We start from the raw sequence: 26,439 nt of genomic DNA, 5'->3' as shown, positions 1-26,439 counted from the left end.
GGCAGTTCTGGACAGCATTGTCATTCTCCAGGTACGAATTCCCATGCAGGGCAGCGCCAAGTAGCTGGGATGAAACAAGCATTTGCAATGAATAGGTCACTCATTTACGTGACTTGAAGCTATTGGCATTGTAAATGACAATGCCTTTTACTTATGTTTTAAAAACCAAAACATAAATAAAAGGCATTGGTATTTACAATGCCAATAGCTCAAACTTGCATAAATGCGAGACCTATTGCATTGCAAATGCTTGTTCTTCTTAGGTCGATAGGAATTGGTTTCAGGGTCTGGGGGATCCACCTAACTACTAAATCTAGGAGGGTTTTAAGGGAGTGTCAGGTAGGGCCAATGGGCCTCTTACCTGGGGTGACTACACCCTAAATTATGTCACCCTCCTGTGGGAGGGGGCATAGTCCTAGAGCTGATTGGAGAAGTCTCCCCATCTTCAAGATGACGGAGACTGAAAGGTGTGCTTAACCTCACCTCCTTCACCTTAGGGGTTGGCAGAGGTAGGACCACCTCCTATTCTTCCTAGGTTTTCCCACAGGTTTTCCCACTCAATGTGGGTGGTGTAAACCGGGGGCTACCATCTGCTGCTAGCAGCAGAGGCTGGGGGTCGCATTACAAAGCGGCAGGCCTTTGAAGCTTCCCTCTGGAGCACTGTGCCCATCCTGGGGGAGGAGGTGTGACACCTACGCCCAGGATGTGCTTTGTTTCTGGTCCCAGAGAGCAGAGGTTCTTGACCAGCAGTCCAGAAACATGTCTGGTAGTGGCAGGCTGCCTAAAGCCAGTCTGTGGCCATACCAGGTGTGGTAGGTTTTCAGGGGGCACCTCAGAGGTGGCCTCTGAGTACATGTTTCAATAAATACCACGCTGTCATAGGTGTGGGTTTATTGAGTGGAGTAGTTTGGTACCAAACAGTCCTGGGTTTAGAGAAGCCATCATAGTGCAGGGGAGCTGGAGTTGTCGAATTTCCAGCCCATCTGGTCTCTATGGCTTCCCAGGCACTTAAAATAACCAAGAATGGACTCAAATATTGTAGGGGCATATCTGCTCATGCAGATATGCCCAAAACTGTGGTATAGTACACCCTGGCTTAGGGCTGGAAGGCCTGCTAGAAGGGTGCCTTACCTATACCTTAGGCAGTGCTAGCTGGTATGGCATGTGCGCCATGTCAACTGTAGTTTTATCTGCACCAGGTCATGCATGCCGCAGTGCAAGTCTGCATGGCTTAGGTAAGGGGTCCCAAGGGGACTCTCTTCAGTACCAATGCCCTAGGTACCCAGGTACCATTGTCGTAATTTGACAGTGATCGGGTTAGCGTTAAGCTTTGCTACACAAATTTTCCCTTATCTTGACCATGGTGTTCGGAGGTCATTTTGAGAACACTGGCGTCCATTTTATATCAACGCGCTGCCTCGTGGTCAGCATGCCCTTTTGTCCTTTCTCTGTACCACTGACCACCTAACTTGCCCAGCAACAGGCTATTTTTAGTACTGGTCAAGCTTGCATATGCGTAGTCAAACCCTCTGTACTAGTGGACAGTCATCACTTAGGAATGTTCTCTCAAACTAACCAGTGGTGTTGTAACTCCTCCCATGAGTTGGCTGTGTTCCAAAAATGACCTTATATGTACCTAAACTGAGCAAATGTGTTCCGCCTACTCTTTTTATTACTGTAAAACTGTATAAAAGAGGTCTCGCACCGATGTTCGGTGTGATACTTCTTGCATTGCCGAAGGGTGCTGTAGGAATGTACCACCACCCCATGGGGTCTTAATAAACTTGTCTTTTGCATTTTCCAGTTTCCGTGCCAACGTCTGTTTTATGGTGTAGGGTTTTGCGGAATATGTAGGCCTGGAGAACCCAATACCACACCATTTACTAGGGACTTACAGGGGCCTGAAGGGCAATTGTGGAATCGTTTTAGAGAAGGAGCAATAGTAAATGGGACGTGGTTGGCAACTACCCTGTTCACTACCATCGAAACCAAATCCATTTCCAGGCAATAAGTGGGGTCTAGCCATGTCATAAGAGGCACTTTCTCACACTCTCAGTCAATATATCCTATTCATATGCACACATGTTTATGCATCCTCAAAGACCATGCTCTCAATGACACACATGGCAGTCCTGTTATAGAACCGCTAGTCAAAGTATTTTGTTCAATCCCATAGTATACTGCTCTGTGGACATTAGGCTTAAAGTCAATGAAGCTGGGCGTAGGGGTGTCTGGTAGCAATTTGCAAGTTGTTTAGCCTTCAGTAGCGCTTGATGATTTTCGTTGATCAAAAGTAGCTCTCACTACAGAAAAGGTTGGAGACCCCTGGCTTAGTGGGTATAAGCAAGTGCAGAGCCACAAGATCAGAGTAACTAAATTTTATTCTGAAGGATAAAAACGACTTGCCTTCGGTCAAGATCTTTCTTCTGAATACTCTATCTACCTGCAGATTCCTCACCTTTTGAAATGAAATGAAATTAAATGAAATGGAAATTTATAGAGCGCAAACATTCCCCCAAGGGTATCATGGCGCTTGCTCAGCACAAGACATACCGGACCAATACAAAGCAGCCTCAAAGATTGAAGAGCCACGTCTTTAATGCCTTCCTGAATGGCAACAGGTGAGTTTCTTCCTTTACTCGTACCGGAAGAGAATTCCAAAGTTTGTTCGTGCCTACCAGAAAGCTCCTGCCACCCCAGGCGCACTTTTTAAACCTTGGAACTACCAGGTTGTGAGAGCATGCTGAGCGAAGCTGGCGGGCAGGAACATAAGGCAACAGATTCTGTTTGAAAAATGCTGGCCCTTTATCATGTGTGGCTTTGAACGCAATTCAGAGAGCCTTAAACCCAATCGCCTTTCCACTGGCAACCAGTGAAGCAATTTGACCGCCGTGGAGGCCGATTTATGTTTCGGCATATCCAACAATAAGCGCGCTGCAGCATTTTGCACTATCTGCAACTTATTAAGGCATTTTTTACGAGGTTTATATAGAGACCATTATAGTAATCGTCTCTAGAAAATACAAGAGCCGAAACCACGAATTTTCTCAACTCAACTGGGATGAATGGAAGAATCTTTGTCAGTATTTTTAAGGTGTGGAAGGAGGCAGATGTCACCTGATTGACGTGACCCTCGAGTCAAACGTGACCCCCAAGTTTTTGACCTTATTTTTTGGATTGGGAAGCAACCCTAATTCTGTGGGCCACAGAACAGGGGTCGAAAAGTTGGTGTGGTTGCCAAAAAGTAAGACTTCAGTCTTACTAGCGTTCAACTTCAAACAATTCGAAGACATCCATTCCCACACCTGACGGAGACAGGTATGGAACTGTTCCGCTGTATCGTTTTGAATATCCCAAGGCACAGGCTGGATCCGGATGCTTTATACAGCTCTCCCACACCGGTAGGAGACGCCTGCTGCACATCAACACCAGAAGCAACACCAGTGAAGCCTTAAAATGACCCCAATGACTATCTGACGTCAGTTTTCCACCATTTTACCATGCCAATGAGGAGGTAGGAAGAGAACATCAATCTCCTAATGGTGCAGTGAAACACATACTTGGAACCTTATTACGGTGACTTTGCGCAGGACAATAAAATTAGGACCATTTGAAACGGCTTCTGACCATCCTTCAAGATAAGGAGGAGAGTGGAATGAGTAAGGAATCTTCATATAAAGTATCTACCAGAAAGATTGTTACCAAATGTTGGGTTTAAAGTCTCTTTCAAGTCACTTATGGTGGCCAGTATGAAACTCCGAGCGCTCGGCTGCACCTTCTGGCCTTTTTGGAAATGAGTAATTGTACATTTTATTTGATTGCGTGCCAGCCTGTCCCTTGACCTTCACCATTTCTTCTTCACTTGTATTCGTGTGGCCCCCCGGATTCTTTGTCCACTGTGATCCAGGGGTGTTTGGAGGGTTAGTGCGTATGTGCCAACAGCGGAGCCTCCATCTTAGGTCTTCCAGAGTTAACTGGTCTTGTGTCTACTCTTGTCGTGCCAGACCGGCCCGAGCCCCTGCTATCCACTGTAGATGTTTCTCTGGGGTGCGCCTCACTTTCTCTGTCTCCTTCAGGTCGCCTTGCGCTCTGCTCCCTAATCCTAACTGATCCAACAACCGGGCCGAACAGTTCCGCCCTGGGCTCGTGAGAGCCGATCTCGTTGGGGTCACGGTCTGATTCTGCCCACTCACCGAGGCTGGGCAGGAAGGCTCCCCCAGGTGAGTCCTTCCCATAGGTAGCAGATATTTACGGGTGGTGGATACCCAGGAGGCTCTCCCTCACCAAGTTTTTAAGGGCCTCAGCTTGATCTCCCTGGATCTCTTCGGTAGTCTGGCCGGCTGGGCCCTCGGGGACCAGCTAAGTTCTGGGCCACCTGATTAAGCCCTGTGGGCAACGTACAGGTGCGATCACGAGTGAGGTTCTTGCTTCTGCCCCCTCTCCTTGCTCCCGGATCACCTCTCTTTGTGCAACGGGGGAGGCGCAGGTCCCCACCCAGCAGCGCTGCATCTTAGCTGTCTCTAGCCCCGTCAATAACCAGAGGGGGGTGCAGGGCTGATCATCGCAAGGACCGTCAGATCCACGGCTACCGCAAAAAGCAGGATTTCAGCAGTGCCAGGCCCCGCCCTAGGCCCCGTGAAGTTGTCCTCAGCTCTCTCCGTTGAACCACGCCGTCTTTTGCCCGCCGGGGCTCTATTCTGTGCCGATCGTAAACTCTGCCACCAGCTCCGCCGTGTTCAGCGACTCGGCGCCTCCCCTAGCAGCCAACCCCGGCACTTCGTCTCAGCGCACACAGTGCTCAAAGCGGGCAGACGCTGTTCCGGCCGGCCCACCGCCACCTCAGGAGGAGTTCGAATGTCTTCACTGGTCCCCCCCAAGTCACAGGGAGAACCGGGGCATGCCTGCTGTTCAGGGGGTCCACGCCAGTCTTCAGTGACTGTGAGATGGCAGAATGCCTTCACCGGTGCCCCCCTAGCCCCCACTCAAGTCACTGAGAGAATTGGGGCATGCCTGCTGTCCAGGGGGTCCATGCCAGTCTTCAGTGACTGTGAGATGGACGGATTTTAGGTCTCTGTAACAATGTTAACATAGCAGAGTAGGACTTAAACTCAAGAACACAGAATTTGACCGCAGGCGTTAGTAACCCATTCATATCATTAAGCATGATCCAAATTACAGCCAATCAGGCATGGGCACTCTTAAGTGTTGCATTGCCAAACGCTTCCAACTGTCTGAGTTCATGTTATAGAGTCTAAAAAATAAGAGTTAATATAAATTAAGATTCTTGCTACAGGAAATTAGATTCTGGGGTGCCAAGGTAGAAAGTAGTGAGCACTGCATTATTTTAACACCTTACACTTGACCATATTTGAAACTTGAAAAAACCCACAAGATGTCTTCAATTGAATATCTACTTACCCATAATCAACAGTCTGTGAGAACCATCCAAGCACAGGATGCCAGTGGGTAAGGTTGGATTTTTTCTGGGAAACATACCTCTGGCAGTAGCAGAGCATATGAATAAGCACACTCACAAAAAGATTGGTTTCTTCTTCTAGTGTTTTTTCTGTCATGTTGCCCAATTCAATTAGATTACCTACACAGAAGATCACAAAGGAAAAATTAGAACGGTAATATCTCTCTAATTCTCAAAACAAATATGTTAGTTATACGTTTTAAAGCAACAAAGTACAACTAGAACGAAGGACATTTCTGTCTTCTTGTACATTTCCCACAAAGATACAGAAATTCAGGAAATACATTACAACAGAAAACAAAAACACAATCCACTGAAAGAAAGAAAAATAAGAAAATATGGTCCAAGATTGAGGACAGGGTCAATAACATTGTATACAAAAGAGACTCTGTAAGGGACATGCCTCTCCCTTTGGGAGGTTGTCATCTCAAAATATGATGAGTTGTTCATCATCTGCATGGCCTTTCGCTGTGACATTTAAAGACAGTTCTCACTGTAGTTATTGTAAACAAACTTTGAGAGGCTTGGATAGTTTGGGGTTGACTGTTGCGCACCAAAACGGACATAGGAAACACCAGAACAGAACTGCTGCAGCATTGGAGTTGTGTTATGATCTCAGATGGAATTGATTTGGCAGAGGTCCTATCAACCTTCCTATTGGATTTGACTCCTGAGTTGTTTGGCCTTGTTCGGTCATCTTCAGAACAGGAGCACACATTTAGAATACCATAATAACCTTTAAAGGTTTGAACAGGTTATCAGATACTGCCCGTGCTATTGGACCCACAAGTCTTGTAGGTAGGAGTTTTACCACCAAGAATTTCATGAAGGTGCAACAGCTCCTAGTGTGTACCCCAAGAATAGGTGGTGAGGGCTTCAGAAAAGGAGTGGAAACCCTGGCTTCAGTACAAATAGACAATGATGAAATTGGTATAGCACCAGAACCCAAATCCTTTAAACCTAAGTACAATTGGTGGCATCCTTTTAAAAAGACAATGATAAAGAGGTACCAGTCCAACCTTTAACATCACCAATTAAGTTGTTTTGGAAGCCAGTCAAAATGAAAATACTGAATGAAGACAAAACACCCAAGAATGGGGAGAATTAACAAAGAAGATTCAAGAGTAGCCCTTTCCTTCACCCTTCTGATAACTGTAAAAAAATATTAGGCTGGAAAGACTGGTGCGGCACTCCGGCAATGCAAGGAAGCTAGTGCTGGTGTCTCTCACAAAAAAATTAATTCATAGCATTTTTAAAGATAAGCTATTTTCCAGTCCTGCATGTGATACATGAAATGTTACAATGTATGGGAGGATAACAAGACAAAGCAATATGCAATAAACTTAACATGGGTAATTTTTTGCCTCTTGGTTTGTCAAAACAATACTTTTATCTGCTCACCGCAATAAGCTTTTAAGAGTACGTTTAGAAATGTCCAAGTTTGTATGTGCTAAACTGCAAAGGAAAACTTGGAGTGCATCATTATACAATGCTCTGGAGATATGTGAAAGATTTTAAACATTACTTACCTAACAACCAGAGAGCATGGCTTCCTTCTAAACAGGTACACACTTCGCTAAGATATGTGAAAGATTTTAAACATTACTTACCTAACAAACAGAGAGTATGGCTTCCTTCTAAACAGGTACACACTTCGCTGCACTGCTCTTCATGGCTGAGAAATATAATAAACTTACGAAAAAGTTCATGGGATTCTATTACAGACAGGCGCTGAAAGTAAACACAAAAAGTAAATGTCTGGTGTAGAGGTCAAACTGACTATTTGTTACGCAAATGCATAGCATATGTGGAAAAAAAGGGGTATGATGCAAATTGTATGAAATGTAGCAAAACCAGGAACTGGATTACACAGTTCTTTGGCCTAAAACATGCCTGTAAGTGTTTTCACAGAAATAGGTATTTGTAAACATTCTTGGATGATAGGGTATCAAAACAGTCTCTGAAGAGAAAAGTTTCTATGCTGTAACCTTCACTTCACACACAAACTTCACATGCCTGTATAGGTAAGATCTCCAACACTGAATCCAAGTAATTAAATTTCTTCCAGCTTCAAAAGAAGAATAACATTACCTACACAATATTGTCTTACACACCTGTAGTGTGGGAAGTTTATATCTATTGAAGACGTCTGGAATCTGAGTGAGATATCCAGCCTATACCTATTGTTATACTTCAGAATACACCAAACTTTTAAATCAGACACTGCCTGGTATCCCACTGAGCCTAAGTCATTAAATATTCTTTCATGGATCATTCAGGCACAAGGGGTGGGCAGATGGGTTTTGCGGATATACAAAGATTAGATTATGGCTGCTTATGTTTACGAAGTGTCTGTTGTTGAGTGGGGACTCTTACATTTCTGGTTGGTTTTGATTAGAGATGTCTTAAAACCATCCTCTAGTCCTCTACCTTTAACAAATGGTCCTGCACCTAGTTTACTATTTAGACGCATGTAGCAATATTTCCATGAATGTCCACAGTTAATCATTTGATATCAGCTGAACAATTAAAAACTTTTATTCTGGGACTAGCATCATTCAGTTAACTTAGCTATGTATAATTGATTCCATAATAGATATATACATCTATGTCTAGAAATATAGTGGCAGTCGCCACTAGGTAGTTATAGCTATTATTGGGTTTACACAGGAACATTTTTTTTGGTTTGCTTATAACGTTGGCGCTGTTTGACCATACTTCACAAAACTGTCCTACAAATGTTGTAGCCACCTAAGCTCCAGTTTCAGGATGATCCATCAAGCGAGAAAAGGGGTGCTCCCAAAACAAGTTCTTTCCATTCACTTTTCTATAGGCTTGACGCGCTGGAGACCACCATCCCTGGGGCCGATAATTTATTTAAAAGGGATGGGGAGCCAACCCCAATTACCTGGAGCGATAAGTACTTAAAGGGGTGGGGGTATGCACCCTCATCCCAAAGCCATTCTACGGCTCAGGGGACAACATGCCTGGGGCCCGCTCTACTGTGGTGCGAGAGGAAAACGGTTATATGCTCTGAACCGGCAGGAAGAGAAGCTGCTCCTGCCGGGTGGGAGCACATAGGTTTCTCCCTGCCGGCACTGTAGAGGGCATGGAAACTTAAGAATTGCTTCCGCCAGGCAGAAGCGAAAGAAAGTTGCTCGCACAGGGGGAGAGCAATTTCGACTCCTGCTGTACCTGGGATGGATGCAGGGAGAGGAGCCGGCAGGGTTGTGGAGACCTTTGGGTTCACCCCAGTAGCCACAACATGAGTATTGCTGTGGGATGCCCTGGAGCCCAATTAAAAAGAAGGAAACATTGCTAGCTCCTGTGCGGCCGAAGGGGCCACTTGCAAGCAGCCGGCGGGGCTGCGGGGGACAGGGGGGCCCTGGAGCTCTCCCATGGCCACCATAAAAAAAATGCCTTGAGGAGCTCCGGGAGGGCACTGGTAAACCCTAGTTTTTTTTTTTCTTTTTAAAGGCAAGCACTGCTGGCCCATGTGGGTGTCCTGGGTGGGCACTGGATCACCCATAATATATATATTCAAAAATTAATAAATAAATAAATATTCATTACTCACTGCTCCTTGCATGGAGACTCCATTATGCAATGAGAGGGCTCTTTAATTTATTTATTTTTATTCTTTTTGTTTTGTTAGGTTGGCAGCGTCTCTTGAAGGGACACCACCAAGCTGACCCCCAGCAACATTAAAAAAAACAGTACGTCTCTGTGGTCATTAAATTCAAGACCCCAGGAGAGCTTACCATATTTATTTAAAACACTCCTAGCTGGAGCTGTATGCTCTTTAGCTGGAGTGCCGAGGATCCCTAATGTTGGGTTATATGGCTTCACTTTGTAGCTTTAAAAATACTACAAAAATAAAAGAAGTAAAGGCATGTTGATACATTTTTTAAAACAAATCTTTAATTCTTTTTTATGACAATCACTTTTATTAAGCATTGCACTGTGTGCCTACTGAAATATACATTTCATTATAATTATTGGTCATGTGCTGTGGGTTGGTTGTCCATGGGGAGTTAGACACAAGGCTTAGCCACAGGCCAGACCCTGCAGCCAACCCCACCCCGTGAGGTTGGCGGTATGCATGTTAAACATATATATATTTACGTTAATAAAACCCTAACAATTCACTGAAAAAAAGATTAAAAGGACTTCCAATTAGGTGAAAAGGTCAGTTATAACATACCGTTTTTTATGAACAAAACTACTAAAATTCCCAAGTTCTAGTTATCTCAGGTAACCATACCTTGTACCCTGAAATAACTACAGCTTGCACCTTTGCCATGTACTGCTAATTGCCTCCCAAACAACATCACTTGTGACATGTTCTATGACATCACTGATAACATGACTGCAACATCTGAAATGACATTATTGATGAAAACACGGTCCATGACGGGGGCCCAAGTTACAATTACTTTATGCCACAAGCTATAGTTACTTGAAATAACTATAAATTGTTGAAGATCAGTGGTTTTGTTTGTTCAAAACAGTAAGTTTTAACTGCCATTTTTACCCAAGTATAATGTCCTTTTTAACCTTTGTTTTTTTCAGTGAATATATCACATATGGTCGTGTGAGACAGAAAGAACCCAATAAAATCTTGGGGTATTACATTCCTGTGAGTGCTGATGCTATCATTTTGTGCCGTGAGCTGTGGATTTTGGGAATCCGCACGGTGTCCGTCACCGCGCTACAAAGCACCTGACCGTGAGTGAAGGGGAGGAAAGACGGAGTGTGAGCGCACGATATATAGATATATATATAGATATATATATATATATATACACACACACACACTTACTAAAAACATATGGCTAACATCAGACCTAAAAATGTGCAAACTCTACGTCTGTGAATGATTATACAAACATATAGTAAAGCGCATACACAGTAGAGTCCAAATCAGTTGTTTAATGTAACACCTGCTAAATTAATGCAATCATTGGGATGATCTTATAAAAATGGTTGCAGGTGGTGAAGATTTTTTTAAATGCAGCTGTAAATTAAATATTTAACCAATAGTATATACCATTCAGCACCAAATTCGGGTATGTGATACTAAGGAAAAGACTTACCTCAGGGCTTAAAGTGGCAAGATGGGTAACAATAGCAGGAACAGACATTATGTGGATTAAGAATGAGCGAAGCAGATTGTCTGAAAATGAGGCAGCAACCACAGGACTATAAAGTAAGAAACAACAAAATTGAAAAAGCATTTTTCACAACAATCTAACAACACAGAAAATATGTTTGGATAGATCCAGACTTTCTTACCTATTTTATTTCCAACTTTTAAAAAAGTAAATCACAATTCGTAGTCCATTACTGGGATTGTATTGACCAAGTCAATCAACAGGAGAGGTTGCTGGATTAAGAATATAATGCTGGTGCAACATTAATTTGGCCTTATCCCACCTCTATAAAAGTTTCTTTAAGAATCCAAATCTTAGAGGGGTGTGTATACGGTTTTGAATTGCATTGAGGAAGATTTAGCACATGTGCAGTACATTCATTTCACTTTTTTTCTATAGATTAATAATGTTACCATTTAAAAGGGAATAGGAGACTGTCTATGGTCCACATTAATTAATGACTCCATAATAGTAAGAGCTCAGCACCAATGTGTTCGAACAGTCTAGTAGGACAGTAGGACATAGACTAGTGACTCGGTCTCAAGCTGAGATCAAAGCCAGAGATCACAACTCCTGGATCTCTGAGGATGGTAGTCCATAATGCTCACCACTGAAACCTGTGATATCATTCTGAGCTGTGGATCAAAAACTACTTCTAGGTTACGAACTTTAGATACAGGCCCAGGCCCATTGAAATAAGTTCAGACTCCCTCTAGCCAAACATCAAACATATTACCGAATTAACAATTCCAGTTAGAATATCTTTTAGGATTCTAATTGATATCTCACTTGCTCCCCCTCATCTTTATTAGTAGAATTATGAGGTCCAAAACAGAAACTCCAGGGCAACTCCTCACTGCCTCCAGACATATATAAATATCCTAAAAGGTGAACACAATGCCTTCCTGCTTCAACAATAATTTAGAACCAGACTGCAAGTGAATCACTTTGTATCTCATTGATCGCAACCTCATGGAGAGATCAGAAGTCAAAGGCTTAGCACATTAATTATCTTCATCCCTACTTTCTAGTCCAGCTTTACGTTGCATATTCTCTTAGTTGAAGAGGATATCATGGATTTTCGCTACAAAGGGGTGGCCCTCCGGACATATCTTTGTGTGTATTGTGCTGGATTATTTTTTACATTAGCAGATACTTCTACCTTCTTTTTCCTAAGCCTTTTACATACTTGACAGAAACCAAACTTCACAAATATGTCAGACAGGTTTGAAATACTTTCTGCTACAAACTTTAAGAAGGGCTTAAAGATTGTTAGTTAGTTACTCGCTGTTTAAGAGAAATGTTAAGAGCCTCTAATACATGTAAAGTCCAAACACATTGGTATTACAACTCATTCCTTATATGCTTGCACACGATTGATAAGATATTTTTAACACAAGTCTATTGTAGAGTGCTGTAGATCTACAACCTGGTTTTCACTTCACATTTTCTGCAAACATTATTGTCTTAACAGGCTCTTCCAAATTCAAGTTCAATTTAGAATGGCTGCATTGCAGACCACCCTGTTAACCACTGTGTAGCTTTCCAATGTATTACCCCTCCAGGTTTCACTCACTAGAGTTCTATTAAAGAGTGTGGATTGAAGCAGAACATGACAAGGAACGGCAAGACAAGTTGCCAAGTTACACATGATTAGCAAGCTCCTTGAATTGAAATGACCTACTATCCTGTTGTCACGCTAATCAAAACTTTTCTGTACAGTTCTGAGGTATGTCTGCACCATGAGGCATTAAATTGGGCTGTTTGCTGGAAAACATTGGCTGATTCTGTACAAGTTTTTCACTATTGTTCAAAGATCATGGATATCTGGAGAGTACAATTCAAAGGGAGAACGAAGGTTACTGTAAAACAAGTTCGTTGTCACTCAGGAAATGGACTGACACTTCTACCAAAGTGTAGACTAGTTGTAGAGAAGTTTTAATAAAACCAAAAAACAAATATCAGGCAAAGCTCCAAACAACAACCGCAAAGGCACTGCAAACCGTGCTGTGTTTAAATTTTGTTTAAGTGTTTGAATCAACATCTCCAAAGAGTGCAGCTGGAGACAAATACATGGTTCACGCCATCTAATGAAGCAATTGCCCTTGTGCTCTCAAGGGCAATTGGCGGAAAGTCACCCATACCTCCTTTTCACCCCATTTCAGCCTTCCTCCTGCGTGTCATAAGGCTAGCATAAATCAGGTAGCCACTTCCTTAGAGGAAGCAATTACAGCAACACTAAACAAGATTGCCCCTTTTACTAGGGTTAATTTTAAACCCAGAACAGCCCCCTGGTTCACCGAGCAATTGAAAACAGAAAAGCTCTCATGTAAAATTGCGCAACGGAAATGGCAGAAAAGTAAACACTCAGTAGATTACGAAAAATACAAGTGTATACACAGTAGCTACATAGCGAATATTAGACAAAACAAAAAAACATTTTCTTCTAAACTGGATTGAAATGGCAGCAAACTCCAACAAGGAGCTTTATAAAATTCTAAAAGAATTTTCTATGCCTCCTGCTCAGATATGTGCCCCCGCCACAAAAGATTGGATTGATTCCCTCTCTAATTTCTCTGAGGAAAAGATCTCTGCAATTCATAGCTCCTTCCCACCTCCCGAAGCTATAAATTCCCGGGAAATTGATCTCCCTGATCCTACTGACTCTTTTAGAAGAGTTTGTTCAGTGTAACTCCGAGGACGTGGCAAGAGCCCTGTTAAAAATTAAATCTGGATCACCAGTGGACCCGATGCCACCTCGATTCCTTTCCACCATTGCCCCTCTGCTCCTTGACAATCTCACCAACCTCTTCAATAGGTCATTGTCACAATCAATGGTCCCAGTAATATGGAAGGCCGCCAGAGTCAGGCCAATTTTGAAAAAACCGTCAGCCCACCCTAAACTCTTGACCAGCTATCGTCCAATCTTGTTGCTTCCTTATTTTGGGAAAGTACTTGAGTCTTTCATTCATCAACAACTTGTGGCTCATTGAGGGGGGTTATAACAAAGACGGTCTCATATAAAAGGAAAAAGTATAGAGAGCAAATTACCTCAATTGAAGAAAGTATAGTTACCCTTCAAAATATCCTGGATACTAGTAGAGGGGCAGATGAATCCATCATTGAGGCGCAAAGAAAAGAAATGGCATCTCTAAAGACTAACCTTAGAACAGTATTAGATCTCAGATTGCAGAAGAGATGGCAGGCAAGCAAGCTGGCTCATTTTGAATACAGTGAAGGGGCAGGCAAAATGCTTGCCTGGAAAACCAAAACAGATCAGACCCGGAACAATGTAGCTAACATTAATGTGGGGAATACATCTTTAACATCAGATGCTGAAATAAGGAAGGCCTTTAAAGATTCCTTTGAAAGCATCTATAGGGAAGAAATTGCAACTCGCCCCGAAGAGGTCACGGATTGGTTATCGCAAATAGATCTACCTAGATTAACGAACGAACAATCTCTTTCTCTGGATAGCGCTATAACTGAAGGAGAAGTAAGGATCGATATAAACAGAAGTAAGAAGGGTAAAGCCGCAGGGCCTGACGGCCTTCCTGCCGAAATATATAAAATCTTAGAAGGTGAGACAGTTCCCTTTCTTACCAAGATGTTTAATCAAATCCTCCTGGAAGGTTATTCCCCGCCGCCATCATGGGACAATGCATCAATCACGCTTATTCTGAAACCCGGAAAGCCTAAAGACGCTTGCGAATCATACAGGCCAATTTCAATTTTAAACGTGGACTACAAGATCTTTACCACAGTATTGGCCTCCAGACTGGCCAAGGTAGCTCCATCAGTATTACACTCAGACCAAAAGGGATTTGTAAAAGGCCGACAACTGTATGAACTGACGTACGAGCTAATAGGGGCAATTGATACAGTGGTTTCACAGAACCTGCCCCTGTCTGTCCTCGCGCTGGACGCGACCAAGGCCTTTGACAGGGTCAATTGGGTCTACCTGTCGGGGCCTTGGCTAAATTCGGCGTGGGTGAGGCTTTTCGTCGGACAGTTGGTCTGCTGTATCGAAGTCCGAGGGCAAGCCTTTTGATCAATGGAGAGCTGTCGGATCCCTTTGACATAACTAGAGGGACACGGCAGGGCTGCCCGCTCTCCCCACTCTTGTTTGACTTTTATATTGAGCCTCTCGCACAACAACTTAGGAGAGAGAATACCATCAGATCTTTTGGTTATAATGGGTGGGAGAGAAAAGTGGCTCTATATGCCGATGACTTGCTTATCTTTACACCAGATGTCACTACAGCCCTCCCTGTAATTTTCGAAATTGCTCACCGTTTTGGTCAGATATCGGGGTACCAGATCAACACTGCAAAGACTGAGATGCTGGTTTGGAACGATGATGTCAGGGCTTTGGAAGTGCAACCGGGCCAGTCAATGCGCTATCTGGGTTTAAACATTGTAAAAGACCTTAATAAACTCACTATGGTAAACTTTACAGCAGTTGCCAAAGAGTGTAAAAAGTTGATACAATCGTGGTCCCATCTGCAATTATCCCTAATTGGGAGAGTCAATTTGATTAAAATGTCCATCTTGCCTAAAATATAATTTCTGTTTAACACCATTCCTCTTTATTTCGAACAGACACACATTTCTAATCTACAATCAGATATTATCTCTTTTATCTGGAACAAAAAACTTCCAAGAATTGCCTGGAAAAAGCTTAGGAGGCGATGGGATAAGGGGGTATTGGTTGCCCCAGACTTAAAACTATACGCTTGGGCATTTCAGTTGTCGCACACCCGAATGCTGTTAAAAGAACCAATAGACCATGGGGTGGGCCTGATGTTTTCAGCTATGTTGGAGGGTGAAGGCCTTAGTCAGTCGGGGTACCTATTCAAATTTGGCAATCCGAAATTTTTTAAAAAGATTAAACTGAAGATCTTATTTGGACTACCAAAGATGTGGAATGAGTTAATCAACTTCATAAAACAAGGGTATTTTTGTGAAAAGACACCGCTCTGGGGACTACCTGAAAGTCCGGCCTGGTTAGAAGATACGCTAGCCATACCTTTGAAAGAGGCTGGTCTTAAAGTTTGGGGGGATCTCTTCCATGAGGGAGATTTACTCTCGTGGGAGTATCTCCAGAACAGGACAGGGTCAACAATATCGAGGTTTAAATATCTACAAACGACTGGTTGGACACAGGCCTATAACTCTAAACCCTTAAAAAGAAATAGATTCTCTTTTGGAGGGTACAGTCAAATGATAACAATCTTGGTGAATACTGGTCCCATAAAAAAGGAGGTCTCAAAATGGTATAATTTCCTGCTTGAGGAATCAGACGGCGAATTTAAATTACCAGTCCATCTGTGGGGAACCTTGATTGTGGGACAGGATCCACTAAACCGTTGGTCATCCTCTTTTGACCTCCTAAAAAATTTAGTAAAACCCTCATGGCTCCGTAGGAATCACTTATTTACCCTACATAGAGCATATTTTTCTCCCCAAAGATTATCTAAATTTTCTTTAGGCAACCCAGTGGCATGTCCTAAGTGTGGATTCCAGGCAGCACCAGACACTCACATGTTTTTTGAATGCCCTCGTCTCGCTACATTTTGGGAAGCAATAGAGGAGACCCTTACAACATCATTGGGTTTCCCAGTTACCATAGATTTGTCTTCAGTAATTTTTGGAATCCTGACAGGTGCACAAGGAGCAGCAGGAAGTCTTGCCTTCTACACTATTCTCTTGGCAAGGAGAGAGATTTGCAGAAGGTGGAAGGACCCTCTACCCCTCTCACATGGGGACTGGCTGGCATCTATCCTACAGACGGCCAGAATGGATCTAGCTAGATTGGGAAATAAGAATAAAAGAGCTTTTTGGCACATGCTGATTTGGGCACAATAAAGATCCGGGGGTTTTTTTTCCCCCGGGTCCTATGATTACACTACTATGGTGCCCATGATTCAGCCTTTGATCCTGTAGATAACAGGTCAAGCCCGGTATAGGACAAGCTGAGGGTTTTCCCAGTGGTAGCCAAACACGAGACTCCGCCGTCAACAGCTGTGGGATTTTGGCTATTCCCCTTCTGGTTATGATCCCATCCAGTAGTATACTGAGACAGCAGTTCTTGGGCTTGTTTCTAGATGGCTTTCTTCTACCATGGTGGATATGAGGACAAAAAAGAAAAAAAACACCAAAAAAAAACAACTTGTGGCTTACCTTGAAACTCACAGATTACTGGACCCTTCTCAGTCAGGCTTTAAGGCTGCTCAAAGCACTAAAACAGTGCTGGTGGAAATCCCTGACAACATCAAATTGACATTGGATAAAGGACAATCATATATCCTTGTCCTGTTGGATTTATCAGCAGCCTTCAACACCATCTCCCACAGCATTTTAGAACGTCGGCTTTGGGAGATTGGTGTCAGAGGGAAGGCTCTGTCGTGGCTCAAGAGCTACTTAACTGACCGAACCACCGTTGTGCAGATCGGTGACAAGGTTTTATGCAGTCGGCCACTAAGGATGAGGTACCGCAGGGCTCTATCTTGATCCCTACGTTCTTTAATCTTTATGTAACCCCTCTGGCCAGGGTGATCAGATCATATGGCTTTGACGTTGTGTCATACGCTGATGATAGTCAGATACTGATCACCCTTGGCCCAGATCCTATGGACACCATAAAACGCTTCATAAACTGCATGTCCCATGTCAACAGATGGATGAGTATGAATCATTTGCAACCTGACAAGACCGAGGTAATACTCTTTGGTAAGGCGCATGAGTACTGGTCAAATGACTGGTGGCCTCCTAACCTCGTTCTTGCCCAGTTCCCAGACAAGCGGTACGGAAACTAGCAATCCTAATTGATGACAAATTATCAATGAAGAACCAGGTTAACCATATAATAGGTACCTGTTTTGGCATTTTGCGCAGTCTGCGTAAAGTATTCAAGTGGATCCCAATAGAAGCCAGGAAACCACTTGTCCAGGACTGATGATCAGCCATATGGATTACGGAAATGCCCTGTTGACATCAATCAATCAATGAAGAACTTCTTTCTAAGCTGCAGATTCTGCAGAATACAGCAGCGAGGCTGGTGCTGAATCTCCAGTACAGGTCTCCATCAGCACCAAGTCTAAAACATCTTCATTGGCTCCCTGTGAGGGAGTGGACCAGCTTCAAGACCCTCTGCTTACCACAAAGGTGTGTATGGCAGAGGCCCTAGCTATTTAGTAAATCGACTTAGCTAGTACCTGCCCTGCATGTCATTGAGGTCCAGTAATAAATCTCTTCTTATGCCTCTCAGAGTTCGTACTGTAAAAAAATGGTGGGAGATCATTCTCTTTCCTGGCGCCTTTCCTTTGGAATAAACTACCCTCTCATTTAGGCACTGTTATTAATCATCATTGTTTCCGTAGGGAGGTAAAAACGTGGCTGTTCGATAAGCCAGTAACATCTGACTGGCTGGCTGACAAATCAGAGTTGTCCGTGAGCACTGTGAGACCTCCAGGTGATACCTGGGCTTAATAAATATCCTTGATTTGATTCTAACTGAGGCACACAAGGCAATAGTAAAGACTATCTTCTATGTATTTTACATATACATGCATCTAGGAAACATATAGCTCTGTGTCACCACCTTTGTGTATAGAGTGTCTTACCGCAAAGCAAGAGAAATGATTGCTGTTAAAGTGCCTTTTGATAGGGATGGCCTCGATCTGGCCAAGCCGTTTGTTAACAAAATCTGCAAAGAAAATGTACACTTGGTATTAGCAGCATTTCCTGGTCAAGAACCTTCTTACTAACAGAAACATTAAATATCAACTTTAAAGGTATTTTAGAAGTATTAGCACTCATCAAGGGCCAACAGATAAAGGAGCATTCATTTTACTCTCTTCAATACACAGGTAGCAACATCTAATGTATGTGAGATAGGGGCCTCACTGGGGAACCCATATGGCTGTGCTACAATTGACTTACAGCAGAAAGCATACATTATTTGGCTTGCAGCTTATACTCACAAACTGCCATCCTCCTCTCCTTACCTTCTGTCTCCATGGAAACCCCATCATTTCGAGTTGGTTGGCGCTCACACATATTATTATGGCTATGTTTGATACAGATTTGGCCTGTCCCCAGAACATTTGAGTCAAGCAGCAAGTATTTTGTTTGCTTGACGTTTCCAGCTATCTTTCCTGCTACAGACGTATATACATCTGAAAGATGTGAAAGAGCTAGGATGTGATTTCAAGGCAACAAAATTGTGCTGTTCAAAACAACACAGAATTACTTATGGCATTAAATGCAGGAGGAATTAATGTAAGGGACAGGTTAGAGGCCTTGACCAACTCCAAGGATCCAGAAAAATGCTTCAGTTGTTAAGAACAGAAATAAAATGTTTTTTAGAAAAAGATTTTGGTTTACACAGAAATAACATGTGGTGTCTATAAAGTCAACATTATTAGTTGTTCAGGTTCATGGGGTTCAGTGCACTTGCACCAGCTACACTGCTTGCCCCTTAAAAGATTATGCATCAGATAGGCTTATACAAAGTCAACCTTTCTAAATGTGTGCATTCTTGCAATCTACAGGGCATGTATCAAAATCAAAAGAGCCAACAAGAGCAAAAACAGAAAAGACAAAAAGAAAATGAGAAATAATTGTTTGTGGTGAGTGCCCTATCTCAGGAATTAGAAGTTCCCAAAAAGAAGTGGAGTTAAAAAGTTACATACATTGGTTTGGAGTTCCAAAGGGTTGAAGCAGTCCTGTAAATGTTATTTTCTATCTGTTTCTTACCATGTGCGTAGAATAATGCTAATTCACAATACTTATTGTGCAAGTAAATAAAAAATATATGCACAAACTCCGGAGTGCAGTCGGAAATTTGAGATATGCAGAATCATGATTAGTAGACGTTTACAGGTAGACATAGGAATAAGAACAATCTACTAGGACACGGAAATGCTCCTGTTTGTGAATTTACGGACTGGGGTACAAAAACCATGTATTCTAGGTGGTTTGGTCAAGTAAAATGTGATGAACACCCCACAAATCAGGCATGTTAGTATTCACAAATAGTTTGTAAGGAGAGTTGGTTTCTGTTTGGCAATGGTGTTTTTTAAAGATGAAAACAATTAAAAAGAAAAGAAGTCACACTTTGCCTGAAGCCCTTCAACCATTAACTGCCTGGCAATCCAACTGAGAGTGACTATCTTAGCAATTCATGTAGCTAACTTGCCTGGGTCCAGATAATTGTTCTCCCTAAACCGGTTTCTTTTCCTGGCTGAGGCAATCCAAATGGAACTATGGATAATAAAGAAGATGCAACATGCATGTACACCTTTAGTAGGGAGGGAAGAAGGAGAACGTTGCAGCCAGTATTGAATTCAGATCAACACAAACAGGGAGCTAAGTGTACCCTACATTGCTGCATGGCACTAGGCCCTGCACTTTAGATTCTGTTGGAGTGGTCCAATGTTGAGGTGGACGGCCATTGGTGCTTCATAGATCACTGTCTGGCAGGAGGGCCCCTGAGGAAGGGACATATCTTTATCCCAAATGCAGGCCAGCCAGTGTTGAAATATCTTCTGTCACAAGCCTGCTCTGAAGGTGTGAGAATCTTTAGGAGAGAGAATGGGGTTGATGATTTTTATCCACCCTAAACACCACTACTGGGGAACCCATATTTTGTGTGGGGAATGCACAGGTATGCATTTAGGAGCTAGCAGCAAGCAAGATGCATCAAAATAGGTGTGGTATTCAGATTTTCAACATAGTATCAGGCGCTTAGTGCCTAATGCTATTAGTGCCCTATGTTGTTCTCTGCCACTTGCTACCAACCTGGTACCGCAAAAGAGCACAGCAAAGGGGGTAAAAAATATTCCCTCTATCTTATTTGTTATAAGAGGGAGCAATGAAGGAGTGCGTCTGAAAAGGAGATACACGCACACATATATATATATACACATATATATCTGGAACACTCCAAACTTTCTCATGCAAGTAAGGCACTGACTCCGTGAAATAGATGATTCCAAATAAGTTTATTCACTCATTTAGGCTGCATACATATATATATACACACATATATATATATATACACACATATATATATATATATATATATATATATATATATATATATATATATATATATATATATATATATATATACATACACACATGTGTATTTACACATACATTTATTTTCACTTCTTCCCAGTTCACTGTGATATAAAATAGATGCATTATCCCAAAAATCGCACAAAAACCTCAACAATAATAACGGAAATGTTATCATGCAACAAAATGTACAATTAATTGCAATTTATCACAAACCTGAAGCACAGAATAAAATCCCTTTTGGTTAAGATGTCCCATAATATTTGCACATATGTGGTTCATGGCAGGTCTCAGGGTTTCTCCTGCCATAAAGAAATTAATGTTATTAAACATTAGTACTTAAATGAGCAAATACAGCTATTTTGTGTTATTTCCACTGTAACATTAGCAAGCGCATACGCCAAACATAACAGATGTGCATGTTACAAAACATGCAAGTGATTTTGGTAAGAAAAACATCTAATAAAACTGCAATTTTTATTAATAATATTCCTTTTCTTATAGTGGCTAAGATGTCATATCTTTCAGTTTCTTTCTAATAAAAGGGCTTGCACGCAAGCCATTTTAAGGTGTGTATTGGGCACTGGTCAAAACGAGTTTCCCAGCTATGTAATGGCTTCACTGAAACCTATGGTGTTTACTATCAAACACCTCTTATTAATAACCCCACAATGATTCAAGTGATGGATTTCTTAATACATGGAAACAGAGGGTACCTTAGAGGTACCGCCAGAACCTCACTAGTCCTCTAGTATGCTGGCTGACTGGTCCTGTCCAGCCAGCCACTACAGATGAGTTCCTGACCCCATTGTAGGGGAGAGACCTGCTCTCAGAAGTCAGAAACAATGTATGCTCTGGCAGGAGGTGTTTACACCCCTTCCAACTGGATGGCTAGTAAATTAGCATGTCAAGGCAGGGAGCTACAAAGAGCACACAACTTTTGATATGCGAGCCTGGTTTCCCCCAGACCTAGAGGATGCCACCCCCTGCCCTGAGGCTCATTTGGCACCAGGACATTTGGCACCAGGACAGGCAGGGAATCAGCTATGCAGGAGAAATGTTGCATTGCCAGGCTGGACACTCGTCTAGGTTGGTCTGCCTGAAATGAACACGAGACGACCGAGGTGATCTGTTGGTGCTGCTTTGGTTTTGCCCCATAAATATTGTAGCTTTAAAAAAACAATACAGTACATGTTCTCAGTCTTGAAAAATAACTATCTTAAAAAGTACTTACCCGAGTAAGATGATTTTGGTGTCTAAATTAATATACAAATCTTTGTTATTTTTATAAATTGTCATCAGAATTCTTTATTGAGTGTGTGTCTCACTTACTGACTCTGTGTTTGCAATAAATGCTTAACACAATCCTCTGATAAGCCTAAACTCCTCGATAACACTACAACGAAAGAGAGCATTTGGAATTATAATGTAAACCTTATGGGCCAGTAAGTGTCGCTGGACTCTCTGCACAGTGTACCTCAGTTTGGTACACAATATAGAGAGCCAGCTTCCTACACACAAAAATAACCATCCCTAAGTTCGAGTCCATAACATCTTTTAAAGTATCCTTTAACGTCTCCCTAATGTAGCTACGTATTTCCCATTATCACACTCCCAGATCTCAAAAGACCTTTGTTGGCAACCCAACTTATTACAGTACCTCACAAGTCATGTGGAACAATTGCAACATATGCCAATGAGATTTTTAAGATTACCTGAGACAACTCATCTATTGTCATTGAGATCTTATGTCAATACACTTTATATTAAAGTGTCCATTTCTCCCACACAAATGAAAGGCAAGATCCTTGGCTTGAGGGGTTAGCTACAGCTGAGTGGAAGTGAAACAAACACCACACCAAGCCTCCAACACCACCACACACGTGAAAAGGTAAGATCCTACAATTAGGAGCTTATTTAGAGTTGGATAGATGCAGAACATTCATCAAAAAGTGGTGGAAGTCCTGGGCACCCTTATCATATTACAGGTACTTGAAGAAAATAGCACGCTAAACATGGGGGATGTGACATCTGAAATTCTAAATAAGTCATTTATGTTCAACTCAAAGTGGGTTGCCCCATGTAGTCCTTTAGAAGTGGAGTGGTCTGATAATTTCCTGATCCCTATGGGCATATAACTGTAATCCAAACAGATGCACTCTCCACCTGCCACCATCCTAGAAAGATCTTTCAGATATGTCAAAGACCACAAATAGACTGTGCTAGTACACAGTATGTACGATAATACAGTTATTACCCAAGGTGCCACCAATCGCAACAACGCCAGTCCGAAAATCTACTGACAATTGCATTCACAAAAAAGACAAGGCTCACTCACAAGTGACACACCCTATGGCCCTTAGATGATCTCTTCTTTATGAGAAAGATGCTTTGGATGTTAGAAAGTATATGCATATCTAATACAGCACCCAGACATGTGTTGGCACCAAAAGCAGCTAGGAAAAAATAAAAGCTTGGAGCAATTTCTGCAAAATACTATATCTCCAGTCCAAGACAAATAACTCACAAAACTGACTGAAATAACTGTTAAAGTTACTGATTCTCAACTTAGCATGACTACTGAGTTCTCAAAGCATCCAGTCACAATTCAAATGCATAGAATTCTTAAACATTTTGCATAACAAGATTACTTTAATGAGGAATTCCCTGTCAACAGAACAACTCTTAGAAAACAAAATTCTTCTGATCCAACACCAAGTGCTGGTCGATATTCATACTACAACCCGATTAAAAACTCGCCAAGATCATTAAAACACTAAAGGAAGTAAAAATCCATCACAAAGATATTATTTGACATCCATAATCAAAAGAAACTTTGAACCAGTCTGTATTCTTGTGTTGACTAATAAATATCTCTTTAAAGGAAGGTACATTCCTGGACTCCTTCAAGGCAAATCAAAGCACACACACCTGGTAATGTGTCCTCAAGATGACCCAATTCAAATGGCCATTTATGTTCTAGTGACAAATCTGTGCTGGGCAAGCAAAGTCCTTGAGAAACGAGTAAAGAACTCGCTACACATAAACAAATTACTAGCTCCATACCAATCAGGCTTCTACACAGGCTGCAGCACAGAAATTACAATACTAAAAATACTAGATGACATACACTGCATATTGGACATTGGCAACATACCTCCTTATCCTTCTCCATTTGATGGTGACATTGGGTACAGTTAATCATAACAGGCCCAGTCAAGTTGTTCACATCCACATATGCTTTAGGGGTGAGGTCCTGAGCTGGTTCTCTCCTTTCCGGTTAAATCGCTAGCTGCACATCACATTCAGTAGTTTCACCTTCGATCCTACCCTGTCATGTGTGGTGTTCCTCATCAGCCTGCAACTATGTTGTTCCATTTGTACATGGAACTTTTAAGAAAGTTGATGGAGAAGTCAGGGGTTGACAGTGGTGTGAATAACGCTGTACTCTAGAGTGGAGAGGGAGCACCACAGGGACCTTGGGCTGGAAATCTGTGCTAGACTAAAATGCTGAAGGTCTTTTCTGGGACTCTTCTGTCTCCTCATAAATGCTCATAAAAGCCTATAATGGAATATGGCAGAGTAGCGGGATGGAAGCCAAAGCTACAAAGTGAGAGAAACTATGAAAGAGAAGAGAAGAGAAGAGAAGAGAAGAGAAGAGAAGAGAAGAGAAGAGAAAGAGAGAGAAAGAGAGAGAAAGAGAGAGATAGCAGAAAAGGTAAGGAAGGCATAAAAAGACAAGTGGAGAAAGAAAAAGTGAGTAATGAATGAATGACGGGTGAATGTAAAAGGGAATTTGTTATCTTTTGATTACGTTTTGGGGCTAGATTTCTAACTGTAATTTTTTTTAATTTAAATATGTCCTTTTTAACACCTAAATTCTTGTATTGTAATTATTGACTACCATCTGATGAGTTGCCTTTTATTCTAAAAAAAAATTATTGCATGTATATATTTATTGTTCCTTAGTATTTTGTTAAATTGTGGTTTTGTAGTGTTTCTGGGGAATTGCTATTGAAATAAATAAATAAATGAATACAGTAAAAGGGAAAGAAAGGGCAAATATAAGAAAGGGTAGAAGTAATTGTAAAATGAAGAATGGACAAATGGTGAAATAAAAATGTTGAAGGAAAGTTAAATTAAAAGTTGGTACGTTGACTGCTTGGAAGGGGGAAAGATAGATAGGCAGATAAAAAGATGAATGGATTGAAACAAGAAAGGATGACGGAAAGGAGAGATAGTCGGAGGGGTGAAAAGATGTATGGAAGGCTAAAAGAATCATGGATGGAAGAGTGAATATATGGATCAATGAATAGATGAAATGGATATGTTAAAGGATGGAAGGTTGAAAGGATGGATGCAAAGGTGGGGGGATGGGTGGATTAGTGAAAGAATGGAGGATGAATTTAATCTAGGAATTAGGCTACTAGCATTAGAAGGATTGTTCAAAGAGGGCTTTCAATTGAATTTTCTGGCTTCTGCTTTTGGAATGGAGACCAATATACAGATCTATTTGACAATCTCCTCTATCCAGGACATTCATGCTTCATAACAGGCCCATCAAACTTGCATACACTGATATGCCAAAATTCGATCCGAAGAAAATAGTTCATTCTTATCCACAAAATTAAGAAGGTGTGTCAGATCTATACATTGATGGCTGCTTCCTCTAATGGGCAAATTAAGTCAAATCACTTTACATCTGGATTGGCCTTGCTTACAAAAACAGGCAAGAGCCAAACATCCTGCTGTAACGAGCCCAACCTTTTCTCTAAAACAGCTGATTCTGCTAAGTGTTACAGGCCCTTTTAGCCAGAACAGATTATGAACTTGATGTTTAGCCGACACTTCATCCTACTTTTCAAGCCCAATGAAAGCTGTTCTTTACTCCGCAGCCAAGTTGCTTTCAGGCACAAACATACTTGACCACTTTTCTCCAATTTTGAGGAACCCTTCCAACTACCCTTTTAATCCAGAAAAAAATTCAAGCTGGCTTGCATCCTTACACCTGAAAAACCTTGATTAGTTTAGAAGAATACACAACCTAAAACTGGAACAAAAACATTCAGAACTCAAAAAGAGCTAACACATTCCTTGTTTGGAAGAAACCCTTCCCTTTATAAGTCCCTTTTAATTGACTATGGAGATCAGTGACTTTATATTAATTGAGCAAGATGAAAAATCATTTGTTTAAAGTCTACCTAAATTAGCCTATGCATACCTTGACTTCATGCTCTTCTAATACTGCCTCTTCTTTATTTTCCTCTTTCAAAAGGCAGAGCCAATAATGGAGCTCTGGCATCTTCTCCTCTTCAGGTTAGTAAGGCACCAGTAAGGCACCAGTACAAAAGAGGATAGGGGACTGTTTATAGAAGAGACATCTAAGTAAGGAATGCATGCACCACAGGCACAATTCTTCTTCTTTTTCAATGGACCATGCAGCCTGATTGATTCCCATGCCTCTGGCCATGTTCCTAATTCTTTTTACTTCACTGTGTTTCCACAGTCATTATCTGCCACCTGCAGGAGAGAAGCAGGAGTTCTTACTGAACCTCATTACTATTGTAATAAGGTTCTTCCTGAAGCTGGAGGCCTAAGCTTCAACACTCACAGTTATAGCATTGACAAAGACATTGACCAGAAGGTGAGGTTGGGTCCATGGCCCAAACTCATCCAATCCTGCCTTCAGGTTTCTCCCACCATCCTTCTATGGGCCTGATTACT

General features: G+C 41.9%; 1 protein-coding gene across 3 annotated transcripts in view; it reads right to left on the bottom strand.

Moving 5' to 3' along the window:
• UBE3B (ubiquitin protein ligase E3B) overlaps positions 1 to 26,439 on the bottom strand; it is a 452,538-nt gene that overhangs the window by 363,802 nt on the left and 62,297 nt on the right. For all 3 annotated transcript variants that reach the window (XM_086943106.1, XM_086943107.1, XM_086943108.1), the window contains 5 exons: positions 20,932 to 21,017; positions 18,255 to 18,337; positions 10,573 to 10,678; positions 7,087 to 7,207; positions 5,419 to 5,596 (listed from right to left, as the gene is read on the bottom strand). In XM_086943106.1, coding sequence (XP_086799232.1) covers positions 5,419 to 5,596; positions 7,087 to 7,207; positions 10,573 to 10,678; positions 18,255 to 18,337; positions 20,932 to 21,017 — 574 coding nt within the window. The remainder of the gene's footprint in view (positions 1 to 5,418; positions 5,597 to 7,086; positions 7,208 to 10,572; positions 10,679 to 18,254; positions 18,338 to 20,931; positions 21,018 to 26,439) is intronic.

Source organism: Lissotriton vulgaris, chromosome 11 (genome assembly GCF_964263255.1).
Source record: "Lissotriton vulgaris chromosome 11, aLisVul1.2, whole genome shotgun sequence".
Lineage (NCBI taxonomy): Eukaryota > Metazoa > Chordata > Amphibia > Caudata > Salamandridae > Lissotriton > Lissotriton vulgaris.
This window is presented reverse-complemented; position numbering and strand designations above follow the sequence as displayed.